General features: G+C 40.1%; 1 protein-coding gene across 1 annotated transcript in view; it reads left to right on the top strand.

Moving 5' to 3' along the window:
* The first annotated feature begins 921 nt into the window (after positions 1 to 921).
* Positions 922 to 22,563, top strand: part of LOC122554561 (complement factor H-like) — a 93,257-nt gene continuing 71,615 nt past the window's right edge. The window contains exons 1-4 of the mRNA XM_043699802.1: positions 922 to 1,056; positions 10,751 to 10,924; positions 17,469 to 17,574; positions 20,188 to 20,264. Of these exons, the coding sequence (XP_043555737.1) occupies positions 984 to 1,056; positions 10,751 to 10,924; positions 17,469 to 17,574; positions 20,188 to 20,264 (430 nt within the window). The 5' untranslated portion in view covers positions 922 to 983. The remainder of the gene's footprint in view (positions 1,057 to 10,750; positions 10,925 to 17,468; positions 17,575 to 20,187; positions 20,265 to 22,563) is intronic.

Genomic DNA, 22,563 nt, shown 5'->3' with positions numbered 1-22,563 from the left:
AGGTGGAGTTAAGATAGAAGATCAGGCATGTTCTTACTAAATAGTTAAACAGGCTGGAAAGGTCTATTCCTAGTCCTATTTTTTATATTCTTAGAATTAAATACAGCATGCATTCTCAAACTTCTTCAGTGTTTTTAAGTGAAAACGCTGACACCTTGTGGCTATTATGGTATGTGTTTTTTTTCATGAATGGTAACCTCTCTTCCAGCTGTACATCAATAGTTGAAAGGGAGAGAAGAATTTTGTCAAATTAGTAAGTGACACTAGGAAAATGCAAACAAGTGGAACTGCAGCTGATAATTCTCTTGGTCCAGATTTATTTCTTTCCAAGGTCTTAAAAGCGGTTGCTAATCAGTTAATTGGTGTTGATTTTTCAAAATTCCCTAGATTCACAGAAGACTCTATTCAAATTGGAAAGTAGCAGACTTGATGTCCGACATGGTGGAGTTGTTAGAATTGATTATTAAAGAGATTATAACTGCACACTTAGAAAATTCAAAGTAATTGAGAACAGTCAACTTGGTTTTATCAAACATAAATCACATTTAGCCAATTTATTGGAGTTCTTTCAAAGATAACATGTATTATATGGGCCTGCCATTATCTCAGGGCAACTAAGGATTGGGAATAAATCCATTATTTTGTCAGTGCTATCCATATCACAAGAAAGAAAAAAAGTTACATTTTAAATATCATAATCTAAACTTAAGTCAAAAATTTACAAACTGCTTCAGTAAAATTAACATTTCCACAATGATACATGTTGCGAAAAAACAAAACCTCTTTTATTTGAGATTCAGCAAGAACAGAAATGTATACTGTTGACTTAATATTGAGTTCACTGAACTAACATATCATTATCCAAACAGACAAGGGATCAGATGTTGACTTTTAAAGTAAAACTTTAATAGGTTAGTTTCAGTCTGCATTCTGATAATACAGCAGAAGGCTACTGATTCGAAAGTCTCTCTTTTTCTGCTAAAATGAAATTATCTGAATTTGTTTTCCTTATTGCCAGTTTCTGTAGTTCTGCTGGAGAGTCTACACTGAACAGGAGTGAGTACAATACTTTTCTTCATTCTAACTTTTTAAAATTTGCAAAGAAATGAGTGAATGTGAAGTATACAGTAGAAACCAGTTCTGAGGAAGGGTCACTTGACCCACAACATTAACTTTGATTTCTCTTCACATATGCTGCCACATCTGCTGAACATTTCCAGCAACTTCTGCTTTTGTTTGTGAAGTTTATAGTTACGAGCTGACCTGGTTTATATAAGTTGCTGTGGATGGTAGTGAATTGAAATTCCCTTTCATCAAATATTCACATTGGATTGATTCTCTTTCTCCCACACATATTTACAACTTTTGTTTAATTGGAATGATGACATACACTAAACAATCTTTCTTGCCATTGGAATATTCTCTTTCAATGGCTTCCACTGTACTGTAAGCAATCCAGTAGAGAATTTACAAGAAACTTCTTTTCCCAAGTAGCGGTGAGAATGTGAAACTCACAGAAATGGGCAGTGGTTGCAGTGACAATGTATGGGGAAGAAGGATTAACAGAGCTACACAGATAGATTCTGGTAAGATAGATGGGAACTGGTGCTATATACTGACATGACTGGTTGGGTTGATTGGCTTGTTTCTGCATCATATATTCAATGTAAACCTGGTTCAGAAGCTAGCCAGCACAGGTTGGGAAGCATAAGAGTCATTGAAGATCTGCAATGGTTCTTGTATATTCCACAGTCAAATTCTGTGCATCATCACAGATGGGAGGCTGCCACATCTGACATATTAATTTATGAATTACCACAGTGATCTGTGTATCACTGGTATCCTCTGGTCAACAGCAATATCCGATCTGGGCTGCTGTGCAATAAATACCCAGCCATTTTCCACAATTTCACAACCCTTCAGAATGTTCAATGATCAAGAAAATCTTTTCAACCAAGTTTTAACAAGGTCTTTCAACTTGGTCCCATACAGTTAAGCATTGACAATATTAATCAAAGCTGTTGAAGCTTTGGAAACTGTATGCAAGTCATAAGATGTCATAATTAAATACCATGTGAAAGACACAGTGCTGAAAGACCCTTGCTTTGATCTTTCACAAAACTCACAGGCAACTATAAACTCCCTTTTCACAAACTATGACAGATGCAGATATTTGGAGCAAAATTGGAAAATTAGAAACTCTTTTGAATAGGACTATGGTCACCTAGAACGATACATTAGAGTCTGATTCGAGAGTGTGGTGCTGAAAAAGCACAGCAGGTCAGGCAGCATCCGAGGAGCAGGAGAATCGACATTTCAGGAATGAGGCTTATGGGCCGGGCTGAGAGATAAATGGGAGGAGGGTGGGGTTGGGGGGAGGTAGCTGGGAAAGCGATAGGTGGATGAAGGTGAGGGAGAAGGTGATAGGTCAGAGGGGGCAGTGATGGGCGGGTCCAGAGGGTGGTGCCGAGTTGGAGGCTGGGGACTGGGTTAACGTGTGGTAAGGGGAAATGAGGAAGCGGTTGAAATCCACATTTATCCAGTGTGGTTGCAGGGTCCTAAGAAGGAATAAGGCCCAGGACCTGCATGTCCTTGACAGAGTGGGAGGGGGAGTTGAAGTGTTCAGCGGTGGGGTTGGTGGGTGCGGGTGTCCCAGAGATATTCTCTGAAATGATTCACAAGAAGGCGTCCTGTCTCCCCGATGTAGAGGAGACCACACCAGGTGCAATGGATGCAGTAGATGACATTGGTAGAGGTAGATTCTGATTCACAAGTACAGCAAAGGCAACCCAGTGATATGTGCTGTTACACTCAATTGTTTGGCTTACATCTACATTTACATAGCCTTAAGAAAGACAGATGGTCATTCTGTGAGTTTGAGTTACAACTTTCCACCAAAAAAAGGAATAGAATATTGGTGGAAGAAAACACATTTTGAAACAAGTACATATTATTGCATTAAGGCTCCAAAGTCTGCTGTGGCATAGGTCAGTGATACTGCACTTCCAATTTTAACAAACTTGGTTTTAATATTCCTGGGAGGATTTCATTTATTACAGCTGTAAATAAGTATTTCAACAAAAAAAACAGATATTGCAACCGTAACTATGCTTCAAAAGTATTCATTTTTTGGTAAAGTATTTGCAGTATCCTGAGGTTATGAAAGGCAGTGTATAAATTCAAGTCTCCTTTCTTTCCTGCTCCCTTATGAAGTAGACTTGATTAGATTAGATTAGATTAGATTACTTACAGTGTGGAAACAGGCCCTTTGGCCCAACAAGTCCACACCGACCCGCCGAAGCGTATATCACCCAGACCCATACTCCTACATTTACCCCTTCACCTAACACTATGGGCAATTTAGCATGGCCAATTCACCTAACCTGCACATTTTTGGATTGTGGGAGGAAACCGGAGCACCCGGAGGAAACCCACGCAGACATGGGGAGAATGTGCAAACTCCACACAGAGAGTCGCCTGAGGCGGGAATTGAACCCGGGTCTCTGGCACTGTGAGGCAGCAGTGCTAACCACTGTGTCACCGTGCCGCCCACCACTGTGCCACCGAGCCGCCCACTGGGCGTGAATTGCACTGAATATGTATGATGATGGTTCTCAAGGACAGTTGCATTTTAATGGAAGCAATTTGGGGAAGAAATTAATTATTTTAACCAATTAGTGTGAAGCATGACTTACAACTGGATAAATGAAACAAATCACAGCTCGTCAGTACAAAGTAAGCACTGGAATTAAAGTAACACTGCCTGCATAAAACAAATTGCAAGAAAAATACACAAATTCTTACAAATAATAACATAAAATATTGGAAACATGAAATAACACATTACAGGAGGAGTGGTAAGCTTAACATTTTGGAGCGGTTGAACCTTTGGCACCCAGTTTCAAACAAACGGTAGTCCACTCTCAGTATTTTACTTTAATCTCATGAAATGTTTTAGCAATTTTTTTCTTTGTTCAAAAGGGATGGGTGCCAAAAGAACATTTAATAACATAAACAATGCTACAGTTTTTTTTAATAGAAAATCATGTTGTGGCACGGTCTTGTAAGTAAATCGGAGAACAAAAATTAGCCAAACAGTTCCCAATGAAAATTGGCAAAACAACACGTAATGCAGCCTGTAAAATTCTGCAGGTGTGTTGCCAACAGCAGAGGCAGGATTGAACTAATGGCTCTTTGAACAAGAACACAAATACAATAATCCTAAAAGCACATTTTGGGTGACAGGCAAGCAAGTGCTTAAGATATTTGTCTGAATTCCCTCCTGCGCTATTTCACTACTATAAATAATTCTGTTCAGGATCAGCACAAGAGATGAATCTTCAGTGAGTCAGGGTTGACCTCAGTGAATGGACTGTTTTACAGATTATCTTTGATACAATATTACCACCTACTGGCTCAAAAGCTATCTACATCAACTTAAGCACTCAGACATCTCGGGTGAAAGGAGTCTGAATTTCTAACCTGTAATAAGCACTACAGCTAATTATCTGGGCAGGTTCTTCCACACATCAGAATTTACACAGAATTTGAGGTGGATGAATTAGAACCCAGAACTGAGGCAATGACATCATACACCATCAATCTTGTTGGTTACACCCCAGCGATTTTGACTGGCCCCTGTACATCTTTCAATTCTTGGGAAACGTCCCAGAAAACTTTCTTTAATTCATGTAAGTTTTACAAAGGTATCAGTTAAAAAAATGGAAGCATTGTGAATGCAACCTGTTAAGTGAGTAATGATCTATATAAGTTGTTCAATGATAGTTGTATGCTTATTCTCCTGTGGAGCACCTTAGAGATACTTATGCCTCAGTGGAGCTATGTAAATACAAGTTGTTGCTGATAACTGAGAAAAATAAATCAATCTCATATGCTTTTTAAATCCGTGGAAATAATGCTCTGTATTTGCAATGCACAAGAGACTTTAACTTTGTAACCTTTCTGCCTCGTTAAAACAGGAAGACCTCTAAAATTTGATAAAGAACATGCCAAATGTTCCAATAGGACCTACATTCTGCTTGACACTAAGTTCTACTTGCCCAACAACTTCCACCTTGGAAACCTCAGTCATCTTTCATGCGAGAGAACATGAAATGATAGGTATTTGCTCTCATTTACTGATCTATCCATGGCTTCACTGCTTCTCACTAGTGCAACTTTCTCAGTTCTACATCCAAGTGCTTATCTTTCATCTCCAACTTTAGGTCTCCATCACAAAATCCATCAAGTTCTCAGGTTTTCTCCCCAGAAATCCTTTTGTTACTACATCTCTCTTTATCTTTAATTACCTCCTCAAAGTTGACTTTTAACCCATGCTCGCAAGTTAAATCTCATGCAATGTTTGCTATTTGAAGTATTTTAGGTGCCTTGTCTGTTGCAGATGCCTCAAGAGTAGATGCTTCACCTTTCCTCTATTAACCTTATCAACTTCAATAGATATGGCATGTTTGTTAATTTACTTTTCTTTTAAGTGAACTTCTCTTTCTCTCTCTCCCATCCATAAATCCTTTTCTCCCTCACAGTAGCTACAGAAATCCCCATTAATTAACCTTAAAAACAATTTTAGCAAAGGTCTTTTTCCCAGGGTAGGGGAGTCCAAAACCAGAGGGCTCAGGTTTAAGATGAAAGGGGAAAAATATAAAAGGGACCTGTGGGGCAACTTCTTCATATAGAGACTGGTGCATGTATAGAACGAGCTGCCAGAGGAAGTGGTGGAGGCTGGTACAATTGCAACATTTAAAAGACATCTGGATGGGTATATGAATAGGAAGGATGTAGGGGGATATGGGCCAAATGATGGCAAATGGGACTAGATTAATTCAGGATATCTGGTCAGTATGGGTGAGTTAGACAAAGGAGTTTGTTTCTGTATTGTACAACTCTATGACTCTATGTCCCTTTGTTTCTCTTTATCTCATTTTCCTTTCAATTCTATTTTTCTCCTAACTCAAGTCTTTTCATTTCAAACAATATCTTAGCTAATTCCAGCTATGACATCCCAATTTCTGTTTCCTTTCTTCCAATTCTAATTATTGGATAATAATTTGCAGCATCTCATACTATGAAACCCTGCTTTTACTTTCACCTTCAATTCATGTGCTATCTCTCAGTTTAGCTTTAATCAAAGATCTCAAATAATTCACTGCTCTATCATCCACTTACTGAAAACTCTTAGCCATATTTAAAAGCATCTTCATATTCCGTACAATAAAATTGACCACAACACAGGCATTTTATGTTCAAAACCACTACACGTCGGTTAGTTTAAAAAGAAATATGTAGACCTCTCCTAAACTCAGTAAATTCAGATCTCACAGATCTCATTTAATGCTGGACATGTGAGATCCCAGACTGAGATCTGGCTTGATAGATTTTACATTACAACACACTACAGGCCCTTCGGCCCTCAATGTTGCACCACCCTGTGAAACCAATCTGAAGCCCATCTCATCTACTCTATTCCATTCTCGTCCATATGCCTATCCAATGACCATTTAAATGCCCGTAAAGTTGGGAGTCTACAATTGTTGCAGGCAGTGCATTCCACACCACTGATACTCTCTGAGTAAAAGAGCTACTTATATTTATCACCCCTCAATTTGAAGCTAAGCCCCCTCATGCTAGCCATCACCATCTGAGGAAAAAGGCTCTCACTGTCCACCGATCTAACTCTCTGATTATTTTATATCTCTCAGTTAAGTCACCTCTCAACCCTTCTTGTCTCTAATGAAAACAGCCTAGACCCTCAGCCTTTCCGCCATACCAGGCAACATCCTGGTAAATCTTCTCTGAACCCTATCCAAAGCTTCTACATCATTCCTATGATGCAGTGACCATGCAGACAGAGGGAGAACGTGCAAACTCCACACAGTCACCCAAGGCTGGAATCTAACCTAGGATCCTGGTGCTGTGAGGCAGCTGTACGAGCCACTGAGCCACCGTGCCAGATGACAGCAGCATATGTGGCAAACATATTGTATGTGCATAAGCTGAGTGGTCATGTCTCAAAGTCTAAGTGAAGTAGTTACTGCTCAAGCCAAGGGAGTCAATCTTCAGTCAGCAGTGTGTCAAGTATAGTAAGTCAAGGGAGTCTCTGATGTGCTATATCAGTCCAGGGGATTTAGGACACTTGACTGTTTGGGGTGGTGAGGGTCAGGTGGCATGTACCACTACAGCTCAAGGAGTGGGCCATGGTCAGCCGTGTAGATCCAATAGAACCAGAAGTGGGGATTTTAAAAAATGAATACATTGGATGTCGATATCGCTAGTTGGGCCAGCAGTTATTGTTGATCTCTGGCTGCCTTGGAAAAGTGATGGTGAGCTCCCTTTATGAATTGCTCTATTTATGAATCACTGCAGTCCATTTTGTAGATAGACTCATAATTTCACTAATGAGGGAGTTCCAGTACTTTGACCTAGTGACACTAAAGGAACAGAAATACATTTCCAAGACAGGATGTGTGGCTTGGAGGGAAACTTGCAACTGCATTTGTCCTTGTAGATGAAAATGATTATGAGTTTGGTAGGTGCTGTCTCAGCAGCCATGGTGAATTTCTGCAGGGTATCTTGTGAATGGTACACAATGCTGTTACTGAATGTTGGTGGTGGATTAAGTGAATGTTTGTAGATGTGGTACTCATCAAATTGGCTGTTTTTATTTCCTGGATGGTATACAGTTTCTTAAGTGCTTTTGGGGCTGCACTCATCCAGGTAAGTGGCGAGTATTCGATCACATCCCTTAATTATGTCTTGTAGATGGTGGATTGGCTTTGGAAGCCAAGAGGTGAGCTATTCACTTGAAGGTTTGTAGCCTCTGCCCTGTTCTTGTAGTCACAGTATTTATATGAGTAGTTTAGTTCATTTTGTGCCCAATGGTAACCCTCAGGATGTTAATAGTGGAACATTCAGTGATGGCAATTGAATTTTTAAAAATTCATTCACAGGATGTGGGCTTTGCTGACTATGCAGCATTTATTGCCCATCCCTAATTGCCCAGAGGGCAGTTGAGAGTCAACCACAATGTGTCTGGAGTCACATGTAGGCTAGACTAGGTAAGGATGGCAGAGTTTCTTCCCTAAAGGGCATTACTGAACCAGATGGGTTTTTCTAGCAATTGGCAATGGATTCATAGTCATTAGACTTTTAATTTCTAATATTTATTGAATTCAAACTTCAACATCAGCCAGGGCAGGATTCGAACCCAGGTCCCCAGAACATTATCCAGGTCTCTGAATTAACAGTCCAGCAATAATACCACTAGGCCATCAACATGCCCAATTGAATGTGAAAAGATGATTGTTAGATTTTCTCTTGTTGTAAATGGTCATTGACCAGCAGTAGCATGATGCAAATGTTACTTGCCATTTGTCAGTGTCTAGGTCTTGCTGATTTTGAACATGGGCTGTGTTAATCCCTGAGGAGTTACGAATGATGCTGGACATGTGCAATGATCAGCAAACATCCTCACTTCTGAATTTGGTGGAGGGAAGTTCATTGATGAACCAATTGAAGATGGTTGGGGCTAGGACACTATCCTGAAAAAGTATTGTAGGGATGCCCTGAGGGTGAGATGATGACCTCCAAAAACCATCTTCCTATGTGCTATGTATGACACCAATGAGAGGAGAGTTCCTTGATTCTAATTGGATAAGACTCCTTGAAACCACAATCGGTCAAATGTGCCCTGATATGAAGGGTTGTCACTCTCACCTCACCTCTGGAATCCAGCTCTTTTGTCCATGTTTAAAACAAAGTTGTAATGAGGTCAGGAGATGACATGCCATGGCTGAATTTAAACTGGGCATCACTAAGCAGGTTATTGTTGGGCAGGTGCTGCTTGAGAGCAATGTAGATCATACCTTTCATCACTGTACTGATGATCAAGAGTAGACTGCAGTGGTAATTGACTGGTAGGACTTTTCCTGCATTTTGAGTACAGGAGATACCTGGGCAATTTTCCATGTTATCAGATAGACATCATCCACTTGGCACTTCTGGTTGAAATGGTTAAAAATGCTTCAGTCTTGTCTTTTATAGGCTAATGTCTCTGCATCAGAGGCCATATGGAGGTATTCCATGGCCTGCATTGTCAGAGTTCTCCAGGTCCCACTGCATTGAGGGTTGTGCTGGACTGTCAAGTGTCAGATATTGACTAGGAGATAAAGGTTATGTTCTGCAACCATTGTCAATGACTTGAATGTGCATGCACCCCCAAATGTGTCTACATACAGTTACAATGCAGTCCATTCTTTGACTAGAGCAAAGACGGAGAAGACAACAGGCCTGCTGAAAGTGATGTTCTGACGTTTGGAAAATGTCTGGGGATGGTGGGGAGGGTTTGCAGTTTAGTCCAGACAGACTGTACCTTGCATGCTGTGCTCTGCAAAACTGGAGCAGGCAATGGGGGGATGTGATGGTTGCTGAAGAGCTGGAGAGAGGAGGCAAACTTCTTAGGAGCAAGATAAAGACATTGAGTCAGAGGAACATCACCTTTAACATGATACAGCAATGCAGCAACAGGTCAGAAGGGCCTTAATTGTCACCCATTTCTGTGATGTGAGCTATATCATTCTTTGACTATATGAGTTGCTGTTCAAAAGGCAAGCAATCTCTGTCTGTTCCCAGAGGCAAAGGCAGTTACTGTTTGTTTGTTTTTTTCTTAACTTTTATTGCAGAATAAAAATGAATGTTTTCAATCATTTGAAGGTTTTCCTGTATGTAATGTTCCCACATTGGGAAGAAGTTTATGAAACAATGAGATAGAGTTAACTGTAGTTGTCTTTTCCCTAGGATGTAGGATTTCAAGATTAGGGCACACTTTCAAGGTGAAAAGAGATAGATTTTTAAAAAGCAGCAAATTTTTACTGAGGAGGTGGTTCATGTGTGGAATGAACTTCCTGAGGAAGTGGTGGATATGATTACAATTACAACATTTAAAAGCCAGTCGGATAAGTACATGTAGAGGAAAGGTTTGAAGGGATATAGGCCAGGAGCAGGTAGGTGGGACTAGTTTAGTCTGGGATTATGGTCGACATGGATTGGTTGAACCGAAGAGTCTGTTTCCATGCTGTATGACTCTAAGTCTCTATGTCAGGATACACTGGCTACTAGGGAAAAATATACTTCCCCTTAGACATGATTCTAGGATAGAATGAAAACTTGGTACTTAAATAGCAACTCATCAACAATGTGAACTTCTGTTTGCAATGAAGTATCAGCCAAGCTGTCTATATGACATGAGAACCATTGGTTTTTGCTCCCTCTTCCTATTACATTCACACTGAAGGACAACTTCGGCTGGCAGTGCTTGACCGGATGCATGGTTAACCTTTAATAATGGCATCAGCATCATGAATCCTAGGAGGTCCTCTAGTGGCAAGTACTTCTGCCTTTGGCAAGAGAGAAGGAAGACAAGCAGGGCACCATACCAGAATGATCTACAAGTAACACAGCGAGTTTCAGGTAATCGCATGAGAATGCTCACCAGGGCTCATGAAGGGAATGATTCCAAGAAACTTGCCAAAGTTGATACTTATCCAACTTTGATAAAATTCAACCCAATAGGAAAAAGTGAGGACTGCAGATGCTGGAGATCCGAGTCAAGAATGTGGTGCTGGAAAAGCACAGCAGGTCAGGCAGCATCCGAGGAGCAGGATAATCAATGTTTCGGATATAAGCCTTCATCAGGAATCATGATTTTTAATGTGAAACTTTTTATTTCTTGCTGTAGATTGTGGGCTTCCTCCGAAATTTGAAGTGGCACGAACTCCCGTATCCGACGATGGCGTTCACGTTCATGGGACTGTAATAAATTACAACTGCATAGTAGGATATGTGGGTCGCCTTAGACGGAAGTGTGTGGATGGAACATGGAGTAATGTAAACCCAAGCTTCCGTTGTGAATGTAAGCGTACGCAGCAGTGCCTTTTTTTACATCAATTAATTTTAATCCACTTTCTCAGTTAAAAGTCATGTTAATATCAGATGTAATAGCAGCTCTTATAGTTTATCATTTAAATAAGCTTTGTTGAAACAAATTATAAAAGTTTAAAAGTTAGGTCTAAGGCTTTTTCTGTCATTCTAAATGACCACCAATACAATCTGGCAGACACCTCGAAAAAATCTCTTTAGAAATGCTATAAGCTAAAGTGTGTCAGAAGATGTAATTAACAGGAGGGGATATTTTCAGATATTTTAAACAAAAATGTATCCCAAGTCCTTTAATTATATTTGGAATGGATGATATAAGGTAAACATTCAGTTCAGCCCAAAATTGATTCTTTCACTTTGTACAGTATGGTTGCTGCTGTGTGTTCAGTCTTAGCACTTGGGAGAATGAGAATCTTTTGTATCATGAAGCAAACTGTCTATCAGCTTGATGCCAATTGAATACTGAGTAATCTGAGAGTTTCTGTGTCTATACACTGCTGTTCTGAGAGCCTGGTTTCAGTTAGGATCAGTAATCAATTCACAAAAGTCTTAGTCTTCCATGCATTCTTCAGAACTTAAAACAAATAATCAAACTTGGCATATAGATTGGTCAACATGCAAATGTACTTTTTTATGTTACTGAAGGTTTGGATTCACAGATTTATTTACCCAATTTCAAAAGGTGCGTTGACACAGTAATTATCACCAGAATGATTTTCGATGTAAGAGGAATAATTCATTAAGGACATTCAATAGCTTATTTTCATTGGCAAAACGTAAGCTGAATTCTCAAAACAGACATTAATTTCCATTTCTGCTCTTGGAACAATAACCTGATCTTTTAATATGGTCCACCTGTTCATCCCAATTTCCTGAGGGCTCAGAGATCGAAGGAAAAGGCATACAAATTGGCTAGAATAAAACCTGAGGAGTGGGAGCAGTTTAAGTTGATTAAGAAAAGGAGAATAGAGTACAAGAGCAAGCTTGCGGGGAATATAAAAGCTGACTGTAAAAGTTTCAAGGGTATGTGAAGAGAAAAAGGCTGGTAAAGACATATGTAGGCCCATTACAGGTGAATTTATAATAGGGAGTGAGGAAATAACTGACCAACTAAATACTTTGGTTCAGTGTTCACCAAGGAATATACAAATAACACCCCAGAAATATTGGGAAACACAGAATGTAGTGAGAGGGAGAAACTGAAGGAAATCAGTACTAGTATGGAAATGGTGTTGGAGAAATTAATGGGATTGAAGGCCATAAATCCCCAGGCCCTAATAATCTACATCCCAGACTATTTAACAAAGTGGCACTACAAATAGTGGGAGGTCATCTTTGAAGGTTCTATGGAGTTGGGAACATATCCTACAGCAAATATAACCCCTCTATTCAGAAGGGAGGCAGGGAGAAAACCAGGAATGATACATCAGTCAATCTGATGTCTGTAGTTAGGTACTGGGTAATCCATTATAAAAGAATTAATATCTGATCATTTGAAAAACAGTGGTAGGATCAGACAGAGTCAGCATGGATTTATGAAAGCAAAATCATACTTGATAAACCTAATGGAATTCTTTGAGGATGTAACTTATAGAGTTGATAATGGTGGCTATTGGATGTGGTTTATTTGGACTTTCAGAAGGCTTTTCAAAAATCCCACAAAGAAATTAGTGTGTAAAATTAAAACAAATTGGATTGGGGGCAGTGTATTGAGATGCAGTCAGGAAACAAATATTAAGAATGCATGGGTCTTTTATTGACTGGAAGGCAATAGCTAGTGACGTACCACAGTGATCAATGCTAGAACTGTTGTTGCCATAGCGAGAGGTCAACTGTTTTAAGTAACTTGATAGCATTCCCAACAAATGATGTGCTGACAAAATGCAAGGTTAGACAGTCTGTACCAGCAGATCTTAAAACTGCGCTTTATTTTAGAAGGAAAAAAATTACATTGAGGCAGAACGACTAAGATAAAGGGGGAAAAAATCAATTTGGAAAACAATAGTATGTGAATAGGAATGCATTCATCGTACTGGCGCTCCATCATAAAGTAAACAAGATATGTCAGACCAGTATGTCTGAGCAGCAAATGTTACTGTTCAATTTTTCCTTCTGGGAAGTCACATTGGGACATTGAAGATGATAAAGTAGAAGACATTAGAGACTAATTTCGAGTCACTGCCCAAATGAATGTTCGCAGTCAGTTTTCAATGAGGCCTGACTGGTTTAAGACTGGTTTTAGATTAGATTAGATTACTTACAGTGTGGAAACAGGCCCTTTGGCCCAACAAGTCCACACCGACCCGCCGAAGCGCAACCCACCCAGACCCATTCCCCTACATTTATTAGATTGTATATAAGGTCCCTTCTATTCCAATAATCAAAGATCTGGGAGGAGAGTTCTCACATTGTATTCCCCTCTATTTCCCTGTTGATTCCGCCTAGTAATCTGATCAGCAGGCTTTTTGTTATTATTCATTGTGGGACTTGGGCATCGCTGGCTGGCCAGCATTGATAGCTCATCTCTATTTGCCCTTGAGAAGGTAGTAGTGAGCTGCCTTCTTGAATCGCTGCAGTCCACATGCTGTGAGCTGACCCACAATGTCAGTGAAGGAACAGTGGTATATTTCCAAGTCAGGGTGAGTGGCTTGGAGGGGCACTTGCAGGTGGTGGTGTCACCAAGTACCTACTGCCCTCGTCCTTCTGGATGGAAGCGGTCTTGGGTTTAGAAGGTGCTGTCCAGGTAGTTGTGGTGAATTTCTGCAGTGCATCTTGTAGATAGTACACACTGCTGCTACTGAGCGCCTGTGGGGAGGGATTGAATGTCTGTAGATGTGCTGCTAATCAAGCAGGTTGTTTTGTCTTGGATGGTGTCAAGCTTCTTGAGTGTTGTTGGAGCTGCACCCATCCAGGCAAGTGGGGAGTATTCCATCACACTCCTGACTTGTGCCTTGCAGATGGTGGATAGACTTTGGGGTGTCAGGAAGTGAATTATTTGTCACAGTACCCCTAGTCTCTGACCTGCTCTTGTAGCCACTGTGTTTATGCAGTGAGTCTAGTTGAGTTTCTGGTCAATGGTAACCCCAAGGATGCTGACTGTGGGAGATTCAGTGATGGTAATACCATTGAGTGTCAATGGATGATGGTTAAAATGTCTCTTATTGGTGATGGCCATTGTCTGGCATTTGTGTGGCGTGAATGTTATTTGCCACTTGTCAGCCCAAACCAGGATAGAATGTAGACTTTGAGTTATTCACCATGAAGACCTCGGTTATGTAGCAAAAAGGAAATAAAATTGGAATCTTGACAAATAGCCATGATTTTTCTTCTATTGAGATTTTTTTTCTCATTGATTTCTTCCATTTTTCACAGAAGGCTGCCTGCTCCATTAAGATATAGCATCGTCTGTCCCCTTGCAGGAGTGACTATACTGTTCTTGGCCATTGAATGTACATGTGTATCACCAGTAAGCACAGGGTTTGGAGGTTGGATCTTGAACTAATCTTCCTTGTTAAGACATTAATAGCGCTTTTTGATATCTCAGTACCATTTCATAAGCATTAAAAAAAACCTTCTACTTTGAAAGATTGCATTGCCAATGCACACACCTCCAACTTTATGTCAATGTTATTATTCTCAGGTCCAGATTCAAGCCAAACCTTCTGTTATCTTTGCATAACTTAAGACCAGAAGAACATATAACTTGGAGTAGGAGTAGACAATTCGGCCCTTCTAGCCATTTGATACGATCATGGCCAATCTCATCTGGGCTTCAACTCCGCTTTCCTGCCTGTTCCTCATAACCCTTTAGCCTGTTACAAATTAGAAATCTGTCTATTTCCTTCTTAAATTTATCCATGTCCTGTTGTCCATCACTCTCTAGGGTAGTGAACTCCACTGATTCACAGCCTGTAGAGGGAAGGTTTTTCTCCTCCTCTCTACTTTAAACCACCTATTCCTTAGCCGAAAACTATGATTGCTCCTTCTAGCTTGCACCATGGGATGATATATCCACTCTAAGTCTACTTTGTCAATCCCCTTTAGCATCTTATTTACTTCAAATAGATCTCTTCTTACCCTTGTTGAACTCCATCAAGTCTAAGCCTAAACTGCTCAATCTCTCCTCTACTCAATAAAACAGTCATAAATGAAAGAACTCTACACATCCTACCGCCCCAAACCAGTGCTTTTCAAAGGTATCATGAGGTATTTACAGGTTAGTTGGTGCATTATTTTTCTTGGTTCTTGTTGTAATTCCACATGTATGTGGAACTTTCCAATGCCTGACTAAAGTTGCAATGGTTTACAAATAGTGGCCTGGCTGGTGCTTAGTATATTTTTGGAGAAATTAAGGATTTCACTCAAACCAATTGCTTCCAGGTCTGAATGGACCTATAAGCCTTTCTTTTGGAACTGCACATGACTAGAAAAATGAGCTGAGGCTACTCAGAACCGAAACAAGCTGCTAGAAAAGAGGAACTTGGAGAGATGGACTGTGAAAAGGAGGCCATATTTGTTGGAGGACAAATTCTCCTAACTCAACTTCAGCTTGGAACATCTTACTTCACTAAATTGGTCATGATTGAAATCAAGCAACTGTAGATGTCACATCTCCAACCTTACAGGAGGATGAGGGCCACCTTGTCCAGGGATGTGAAGGAGACCGTAGCCTCTGAGTGTCTCAGAACCTTCCAGTTGGAAATTTAAACAACAACCATGAGCTTCTGAAGGAGAGTCAAATCAGGCCCCGAATGCTAACTGTTTTTTTCTCACTGACCTGCTGCATTTCTCCAGCATTTTGTGTTTTTATTCCCCAAGAGCTTGCAGTATACTTTTACGTAAGGGTTTTCACTGCGGAGAGAGACACCTTCATCTGAGTCACTTTTCAGAGACAAGTTGGTGAAACATGCTTGAGGGTTTGTCTGCATCATATGTGAACGCCAGCATTTTCCTGATCCAGAGGGACTTTATTCCTTGAGTGTGCAGCCGGTGTTCAGCCAGCTGAAAGCAGACATGATTTGTTCATTTTGTGGCAGTTCTCTGGGTCAGTTATATTTGGACAACAGTGGGAAGAAAAAGGCAGGCTGCTGGATGGTGACGATTATCAAAACTTCACTTATGACTTCAGCCCAATTCTCACACATACATACACAGCAGAACTGCCAATGAGAGCCAAGCTATCACAAGGAACATTTGAGAGCACATCGTTAACATCCTCAAGCAAAGCTTCCTCTGCCTACTATAGAAGAGCCAGATCCAGAGGACCCCAACAGTACTCAGCTCAATAGGTATTAAGGTTTGTGGGAATAGACATTTGGTCGTGGTGATGGGAATGAAGGCCACAAGAAGTGCTGCCTCCTATTGCATGCTGTATGTCTCTTCAAGAGAGAGGAACATATGTCAATGAGTGCCAATCAACCAATGTGGACTGCATCATTTAATTTGGCAGCATATTCAGTCTGTGAGATGATTGCTTGAGTCTTGCCTCTAGAGCTAAGTGTACATGGATAGGTTGACAGTTAGTGTTGAATCCTGATGAGTAGAAGTTATTTAGTAAAGAACTGAGAGAGGTATAATAAAATTAGAAGTAGATGCAACTACATAAAATATACCAGTTGAAAGTGAACTCACCGACCTTGACAATTCATACAAGATCATTAACTCTTTTACTGTACTGCATCAGGTTTTTGGAATGACTTCTGATATTGACATCCAATGTTTTTCCTTCACATTGCCTTCAAGCCTTGTGTTCAGAGTGCCTTTTGCCCATCTGTCAGAAAGGATCTTTTTCTTCCATGCCGTCTTGTCCACTCAGACTCCAGTGCAGTTTCAGAAAACTGTGGACCATGCTTTTCACCATGGTCAGCTATTTCTTGGTCCTTCATAAGATTCTTTTGAAATAAATTTCCATATTATAAGACATGTGGTTCGTGCTAGACACATATGATAACAGGATGTCCATTGATGCATGTAGCTTAAGAGTCATGTGTGTCTCTGGCCGCAAGCATTTGCTATGCTGCCTGCAATTGTAATGAACGAGTGGGGCATCATAGTCTCTGCACAGTCTTTACCTCACAAACTCCCTTGTTAGGGATTATCCAACATAACCCCAAAGATTTGGCATATTCAACCATTGAAATATTAATGAATAAAGGAAGAATGCTGTTGATAACCCATGCATGCTATCAATATAATAGCTACCAATACCAAAGGAAAATATTCAGTGGCTGGCCTAACTAATTTGCGATAGATCAACAATGATATTCAAAATTATGTGATTATTTTAAAATAGCCAATTATTTAATAGATTTTAAGAAATCATCTACTACTTGTCACAGATGACAATATGTGTATCTTTGTTCATTTTACAGTTAGTTAAGTCAGATAGTAGAAACCCAAGGTGAAATATGAATTATTTTTGTAATCAATCATTCATGATGTTAATCAATAAGCATCAATGATTATTTTTTATTGCTAACCCATCAATTAATGCTATTTCAACCTACCTTCAATATCAGTAAAGCCATGCTCAAGCCCTGGAGATATTCCACATGGAACATTTCATCTGGTTGAAGGTGAAGATCTGGTGTTTGGTGCACGCATTGAATACACATGTGATGAAGGGTAAGAGATGCATTATATTAATCTATTTCTATTAGTGTCAGGAGAAAGAACAGCTACACTTGACATGTAAAGTAATCATAGTCCTAGCAGATCTCATTAGAGAACGATGACTTGTGCAGGTTTAACCTGAGGGTCACCACATCTCAGGCAAGGGGAGAGATTGAGAAGGTGGGACCTTCACTGTAACCTCAGCTGGTACAGGAATCAAACCTACACTGTTGACATCACTCGACATCATAAACCAGTTATGCAGCCAACTGAGCTAATCAACTCACTACTTGACATGGATGCACTACTTTAATCATTTATCTTTGGCTCAATCAATGAAGAAAGTATTTCTACAATAAATCCGCTAGATCTTCTACTTAGCAGAGTTTTCATGGTGTTTTAATGTACCTACATGTGTTATGTCTGATCATATTATGTAACAGTTTACATATAATATGTACTTCCAGTTCACTATCTCTAGCATCCTGTGTCACAACTTCAAATGATATATTTTACATCAACATGTAGTATGGAAGTGGCTTATCTTAATGTTTATAATAAGAAACCCTACGTAAAAAAAAATGAAAAATCCCTATTTCAATGTTCACAATGGGGAAATTTTTCAACATGATTTGTAGAATAGCCAAATTACTATTGGGACTTTTTCAGAGGAAATGTCTTATCTTTTTCTTCCCGTCAGTAGTAATTTTAAGACAATGCTTCAATTTTCAAGTGGATATATGATATGTTGCGCAATAATGTATTCAGTGAACAGCCTTTTGTTTCCTTTAATACCATAGTAAACGTTCTGCCTGAAAGTTTCACCCTCGTTTTGAGGTTTTAATTCTGGATTTGATAATTTTGCCCAACACTGTGGCTTTTAGCTGAACACACATACAGATAATGGACATAAATATGCACAAACCTTTGGTCGTATTAATTCCAGCCCAATTGTTGTCGATTTTCTGTTCACCAACAGGTTTTGCTTGGATGTTTTTAAGAGTTATTTGAAGATCAGTTTGAGGTAGAAATTCAATTGTGGACTAGTTAAATGGCAGAATTGACTTGATGATCTGAATAACTTATTTATTTCCTATGCCCTTATGAACAAAACCTATATTGAGATAAAAATATAATTTGTAATATATAATAAGGTGATATATAATTTGTAAATCTCATGGAACATGTGTGATAGTGAGTTGTAGAGAGATCATTGATGTTCTAGGAGTATATTAAACTGAGTGTTCAGCCAAAGAATAGTGCAGATAGTGATGCCTGCTTGCAGACATTATTAGAATTTGCTGGTATCATGAAGTTTGTGTGCTTTCTGTATGATACTGAACTAGCATCGGGTATTCATGCAATGCACGGCCGTGCATATTTTCAGGGGCTTATCAACTTAACCCCAACAGACTCCAAATACCATACATGAAGGGGCAAGGGAAAGCATCAGTTCTATCCAAACTCTGCCACAAAACATCTGCCATTAGTACTGCCAGTTTGTGGAGACACAATATGAAACTTTTACTCAACTGGTTTGATGCATGTCAGCTATTATTCCTCATTGATAAGTCAAAATGGGGAAAGTGATAAAATGTTGAGTTGTTTCAGGCTTAGATATAAATAAATAGATTAGATTAACGTACCTATATAGGTAAGTGAAGAAGTGCTGGTTTCAATATTCTAAAACAGGCAGACATTTCTCAAAAATTGAATATCTGCACTCCAGGACATTTTGTTGTATTTGAAATTAAATTCAGTTAATAAAATGAGGAGAAAACAAAACATTAGGTGAATTCATGACCATCTTGCATTCTGTGCCAAACATCACACCTAGCTTGCTACAGTGTGTCATGCTCCTCCTGCCAAAATTGAGCTCTTATTTTGCCACCCCTGCATCTCTGTAGGTCTCAGCCCTTTGCCTGTACTCATCATTTTCATTCTGCCAGCTGTAGCTCAACTGGTAGCACTTTGACCTCTGAGTCACAACAGTTTGGATGCAAGACCTATTCCAAGGTTTAATCACAAAAGGCATGGCTGATGATTCAGTTCAGTCCTGAGGAGAACTGCACTGTTGAAAGCCAGCTTTTAGATGAGACCTTTGATAGAGGCTCCGTCTCTCTGCTTGGTAGAGGTAAAGAATTCTTAGACTCTATTTTGAAAAGGACTGGTGGACTTATCTACAGTGTCCTGGCTATAATTAGCTCTCAACTCATATCACATGTATGGATTGCATGGTCATTACCACATTATTGTTTGTGATGGTTTGCTGTATTTGGCTGCCACTTTCCCTACATTAAAACAGTTATTGCGCTTTAAAAAAAAAAGTATTTCTTTAGCTGTAAACCACTTAATGAGGTCCTGCGCTCTTAAAATATAAATACACAGAGGAACCTCGATTATCCGGCATTCGATTATCTGAATATCAGATTATCCAGCAAGGTTGCAAGGTCCTGATGCTTAGCTAAACAATGTTATGCAGCATTCAATTATCCGGAATTCGATTAACCGAGTGAAATGCTCCCTGTTGGTGTCCTTCAGATAATCGAGGTTCGTCTGTAAATATAAGTTCTTCTTTCAGGCTAAAGAAAATGATTAGCATTTTTATATTGCTTCCTTTTAAAGATATAGGATGGTGGGTACAAAAAACTACCGTATTTGTGAAGCCGATGGATGGAGTGGTCTTGTTCCATATTGTGAAGGTAAAGAAAGAGCATTTAAAAAGCTTTGTCATTTTGTATTTGTTCGAGATCATTTTTAGATAATAATGAAACATCTATGATGAGATTTGTAGTAAAACTGGGTAAGATGTCCAGTGACGTCTATTTTGACAGAAGGAGCAACTCGCTGCAACTTTTATGCATCAGGAACTTGCTGAGAAGGGTGGATTGCTGTTTGTTAAACACTGTCTTAAAGACCCAATTCACCTTATTCAGCTTCCTATTTTACCAAATATGCCAACGAGCAAAATGTTGAGAATTCTCAACATGGAAGTCAGAGCAAGGACCTGGCAACTTTACACATTCTCCCCGTGTCTGCGTGGGTTTCCTCAGGGTGCTCCGGTTTGCTCCCACAATCCAAAAGTGTGCAGGTTAGGTGAATTAGCCATGCTAAATTGCCCGTAGTGTTAGGTGAAGGGGTAAATGTAAGGAAATGTGTCTGGGTGAGTTGCGCTTCAACGGGTCAGTGTGGATTTGTTGGGCCGAAGGACCTGTTTCCACACTGTGAGTAATCTAAAAAAACTTCAGTTCACTTACTGCTTTGAAGGACCTCTGTGTTGGACACTGAACACTAAAAGTTCAAGGCCAAATGCAACTCACAGCTATGGACATTGGCATCCAACATGTACCAGCCTCTAAGAACCCTCTAAGCACATCTCCAATCCATTTACAGTACACGTTTGCACCTCAGTGCTACACCAACAACTATCATTGTGATGCTCCTGTAAGGATATCTTCACTCAGGGACACAATCCCGGCTCATGGATTGAATCAGGCTGCTCCTGTAAGGATATCTTCACTCAGGGACACAATCCCGGCTCATGGATTGAATCAGGCTGCTCCTCCGGGCTGTTTGTCCAGCCAAAGTACCGAGTCTCTCTCAGACTACCTAGAGGCTCATAGCATCATAGCATTGTGTTACCTTGCCTTTTTTTGCACTTTGCCCACTCAGCCAAAGATACCAGGCTCACCTTACCTCTCTCTCTTGTCTTGTTGTGTGGTAGCATAGAAACAAAGCTTGTCCCTGATCATCAACAGCAGGCCATTGGTTCCTGATCAGCAGGCCTCAGTCATTTCAAGGAAGATAGCCTTCACTTAGGGTACCCCAGTTCAGTAAGTCAAGGGCACCCATTGATATTAGCCCAGGGCCTCAGACTGACACAGTCAGTCAGGCCTCAGATTGGTCAGAGTCAGGATACTATCCATATATCAGGTGAGGAGCCAAATGTCAAGCAGACCGCAACCTGTCCTTTCTCTTTCTGCCCTTCCAAAGGGTTTTTTACAAATATATTAAGGACAAAAGGGTAACTAGGGAGAGAATAGGGCCCCTCAAAGATCAGCCTTTGTGTGGAGCCACAAAAAATGGGGAAGATATTAAATTAATATTTTGCATCAGTATTAACTGTGGAAAAGGATATGGAAGATATAGAATGTAGGGAAAAAGATGGTGATATCTTGCAAAATTTCCAGATTGCAGAGGAGGTAGTGCTGGATGTCTTGAAACGGTGAAAGATGGATAAATCACCAGGACCTGATCAGGTATACCCGAGAACTCTGTGGGAAGGTAGAGAAGTGATTGCTGGGCCTCTTGCTGAGATATTTGTATCACCGATAGTTACAAGTGAGGTGCCGGAAGACTGGAGGTTGGCAAACGTGGTGCCACTGTTTAAGAAGGGCGGTAAAGACAAGCCAGGGAACTATAGACTGGTGAGCCTGAACTCAGTGGTGAGCAAGTTGTTGGAGGGAATCCTGAGGGACAGGATATACATGTATTTGGAAAGGCAAGGACTGATTAGTGATAGTCAACATGGCTTTATGTGTGGGAAATCATGTCTCACAAACTTGACTGAGTTTTTTGAAGAAAAGAAGATTGATGAGGGCAGAGCGGTAGATGTGATCTATATGGACTTCAGTAAGGCGTTCGACTAAGTTCCCCATGAGAGACTGGTTAGCAAGATTAGATCTCACAGAATACAGGGAGAACTAGCCATTTGGATACAGAACTGGCTCAAAGGTAGAAGACAGAGGGTGGTGGTGGAGGGTTGATTTTCAGACTGGAGGCCTGTGACTAGTGGAGTGCCACAGGATCGGTGCTAGGTCTTCTACTTTTTGTGATTTACATAAATGATTTGGATGCGAGAACAAGAGGTACAGTTAGTAAGTTTGCAGATGACACCAAAATTGGACGTGTAGTGGACAATGAAGATGGTTATCTCAGATTACAACAGGATCTGGACCAGATGGGCCAATGGGCTGAGAAGTGGCAGATGAAGTTTAATTC

The sequence above is a fragment of the Chiloscyllium plagiosum genome, chromosome 11, assembly GCF_004010195.1.
Source record: "Chiloscyllium plagiosum isolate BGI_BamShark_2017 chromosome 11, ASM401019v2, whole genome shotgun sequence".
Classification (NCBI taxonomy): domain Eukaryota; kingdom Metazoa; phylum Chordata; class Chondrichthyes; order Orectolobiformes; family Hemiscylliidae; genus Chiloscyllium; species Chiloscyllium plagiosum.
Note: the sequence above shows the minus strand (reverse complement) of the source record. Positions and strands in the feature narration are given on the sequence as shown.